The sequence below is a fragment of the Aureococcus anophagefferens genome (assembly GCF_000186865.1).
Source record: "Aureococcus anophagefferens unplaced genomic scaffold AURANscaffold_120, whole genome shotgun sequence".
In the NCBI taxonomy this organism is placed as follows: Eukaryota; class Pelagophyceae; order Pelagomonadales; family Pelagomonadaceae; genus Aureococcus; species Aureococcus anophagefferens.
In genome coordinates, this window is record NW_008705669.1 from 10,266 (window position 1) to 13,504 (window position 3,239).

General features: G+C 68.7%; 1 protein-coding gene across 1 annotated transcript; it reads left to right on the top strand.

The window, feature by feature from the left end:
- Positions 1-2,225: 2,225 nt before the first annotated feature.
- Positions 2,226-2,846, top strand: AURANDRAFT_34663 (hypothetical protein; the record flags this gene model as incomplete). The annotated part of the gene is made up of 1 exon (XM_009044070.1): positions 2,226-2,846. A coding segment is annotated over one exon (621 nt), but the record flags the coding sequence as incomplete, so codon positions are not given.
- Between the last annotated feature and the right edge of the window lie 393 nt (positions 2,847-3,239).

Below are 3,239 nucleotides of genomic sequence, written 5' to 3' on the forward strand. Positions count from 1 at the left end.
GCCCACTCGTCGCCGTCCGTCAAAAACGCACGAGAACCGTACGCGTAAAGTCTAGCGCCCGGAGCAAGTTTGCCGTCGTAGCCGGTACAGTTCTTGTCCGCCTCGGCCGGGCAGGAGAGCTCGAACCACGTGCTCGTCGTCGTCGAGACGCCGTGCAGCTCCAACCAGTCGAGCGTGGCGTTCGAAGCCAACTGAAGCGTCGCCTCGAAGTTGTTCCAGCCCGAGTGCGGCCAGACCATGGCGCTGCTACGAAATGAATCATGAACAGGCTCCGCCGTCGAAGTCGCGAGCGTCAACGCCCAGAGGTCGTCGCGCACGAACGACGTCTGGTTCGCGTAAAAGTACTGCTCGGGCGCGGCGGGGTCGTCGCGCGCGTCCGGCGTGCGCGCTCGGCTGGCCCGCTTGCCGCCGACCATCAACGTGCGGAACGACACATGAGCCTCGGGAAGAGCGCACGACCAGACGTTCGCGGCTTGCTCGATCCAGCAGTCGTCGTCGAGTCTCGAGCCGGCGGAGACGACGGCTTCGTGGCCCCCGCGCAGCGTCACGTCTTCCAGCCCGCCGAGCGCGAGCGGCGGCTGCTGGAGGTAGTGCGTCCCGTTGATCTCGACGACGACCGACGAAGACGACCGCGTGCGACGCAGCTCGTCAATCGCCGCCTCGATCGACGCGAATTCCACGGCCGTGGACCCGCTCCGCACGACGACGCGCGGCGCCGTGCCGCTCGACGCGATGCGAAACAGCACGACGGCGACGACGGCACGAAGCGTCGCCCCGCGGCGGCCGCATCGCACGCAGCCCATGCCGTACGAACACTGCACGCTCTCGCTTGAACCAAAATTGAACATTTGAGGGCTGCTAGCACGATGTTCGTGACCGTCACGCGTAAAACCACCAACACGATCAACCTCGTCGCGCTCCTCGCCTCCTCCGCCAACGCATTCCACGACTGCGTCGAAGCCGCCGCGTCGAAGCGCGCGCGCTTCGCGACCGCGGACGCCTGCTCCGGCGGCCTCTGCCTCGGCATGCACGACGGCCCGCACGAAGGCGGGCCAGCTTCGTACCCCGTGGCCTGGGGCGCCGACGGGTTCGGCACGAGCCTGAACTCGACGATGACGGTCCGGCACCGCGAGCGAGAACTTTCGGCGCGCGCGGTACAGTTCTCGCGCAGGTGCCCGCGTACCCGGCCGCCATCGACGGCATCACGTACTACATGTGGACCGACGTGTTCTTCGGCGACGCGGGCGACGGCCGGATGAACCAGTTCGTGCCGCGCGTTCGACGGCGTCCCCGCGCGCGCGTCGCGCGCCGCGGACGCGCGCCGCGCGCAGGCAGCTCTTGCTCGGGTCCGTCCTCGACTCGTCGTCGGGCGCGCCGGAGTACTCGCCCCACTGGCACTCCCACGCGACCTACGTCTTCGCCGCGCACTACTTCTTCGAGCTCTTCAACGAGACGACCAACGAGACGGACGCGCACGCGGCCTACGGCGACCTCTTCCCCGCGGAGCCGGGCGAGACGCTGTGGACGTCCTTCGCGCTGTCGCCCGGCGGCGACGGCGAAGATCTCAAATCGCCCCGGTGGACGCTCCAGATGGGATCGTCGGCGACGCCGCGCGGACGTCGACGCTCTCGATCGACCGGCCCTACATGGGCCTGCGACTGCACCAGACCGAGTCCTGGGCCGAGCCGGCCTACAAGAACATGTGCCTGAACGCCTGCTGGGAGCTCTACGGCGCCGACGACGCCGCGCACCTGCCCTCGAGCGGCGCGAACTACGAGCTCTCCGTGACGAAGCCGCGGCCCGACGCGTTCGACTTCGCGCCGCGCTGGGACCAGGACGAGGGCAAGGGCGTCTGCCCGCGGACCGTCGCCATCGAGGAGAGCCACGACGAGGCGACGCAGTCCGTCTCGTGGAACATCTCCGTCGATCCCTCGCCTCCACGGTCCGCCTCCTGGAACGATCCGCTGCACTCGCAGTCCGCCGATCCGCTGTGGGACGCGTGGCGTCGGACGCGAAGCCGCGTCTACGCGTCGCCGCGCGAGGCCGCCGCGCGCCGCCGCGTCTTCTTCGACAACGTCGCCCGCTACGAGCTCCGCGGCGGCGCCTACGAGCTCGACGAGTACGCCGACTGGACGGCCGAAGAGTTCCGCGCCACGCGGTCGTGTGCCGCGATTACGTCCAGCGCTGCATTTTGCCCCGACGCGGCTCCGTCAAACTCGACGGGCTCCGTCGACTTCCGCGGCTCCCAGGTGACGCCGGTCAAGGACCAGGGGGCCTTTGGCACGTGCTGGAGCTTCGGCTTCGCGGAAACGCTCGAAGGCCTCGGCGTCCGCCTCGGCCACGAGCTGACGAACGTCTCGAACCAGATGGTCATCGACTGCTGCCCGGCCTGCCGCGGCTCGGGCCAGGACGCGTCCTACGACTGGGTCGTCTCGCAGAACCAGGGCCGCATCGCCACGATGGACTCGTACCCCTACGCCGGCGATCCAGGCCAGTGCAAACACCCCGCTCCTTCCGTCCCGTTCGTCGTATCGGGATGCGTGCGCTCGCGCGACGACGCCGACGAGTCCGGGGCGCCGCTGCTCGCCGCGTTGATCGACCACGGGCCCGCGGCCTTTGGCATCGACGCGACCTGCCTCCAGGGCTACAAGTCCGGCGTCATCACGAATTGCACGACGACGGGCATCGACCACGAGGTCCTCCTCGTCGGCGCGGGCGTCGAGGCCGGCGTGCCCTACTTCCTCGCCAAGAACTCCTGGGGCGCCAAGTGGGGCGAAGACGGCTACTTTCGCTTCCAGCAGGCCGGTCGCCAACTCGGATTCGGCTCCGCGGTGCACGCAGTTTAAGACACCCCCAAGGTTGATCGAGCGAGCTCGACTGCAACCCACCGGCGCGGACAGCTCGGTGCCGCACGATCGCTTGTGGCAGCCGATGCTCATAGCTCATCGATGGATTCCCAAGCTCTTCGCTCCACGCCACAATCGGTCTACGCGGTTGTAACGGAGTCGTGCAACGGGCGGCCCGTCCAGGCGGCGCTCAAGACCTGGAAAAACATCACGGTCCTCGCGCTCCTGTGCCTGTCGCTCCTCGCCATCGCGCGCGCCGGCGCGCGGCACGCGCGCGCGCGCACCATTGACCCGTTCAGCAGGTCGCGGGCTTCAACTGCGAGAGCATCGTTCGCACCTACGAGCTCACCGAGGGCGTCTGCCCGACCCGCGCGCGCGCCGCGTCCCAAAAAA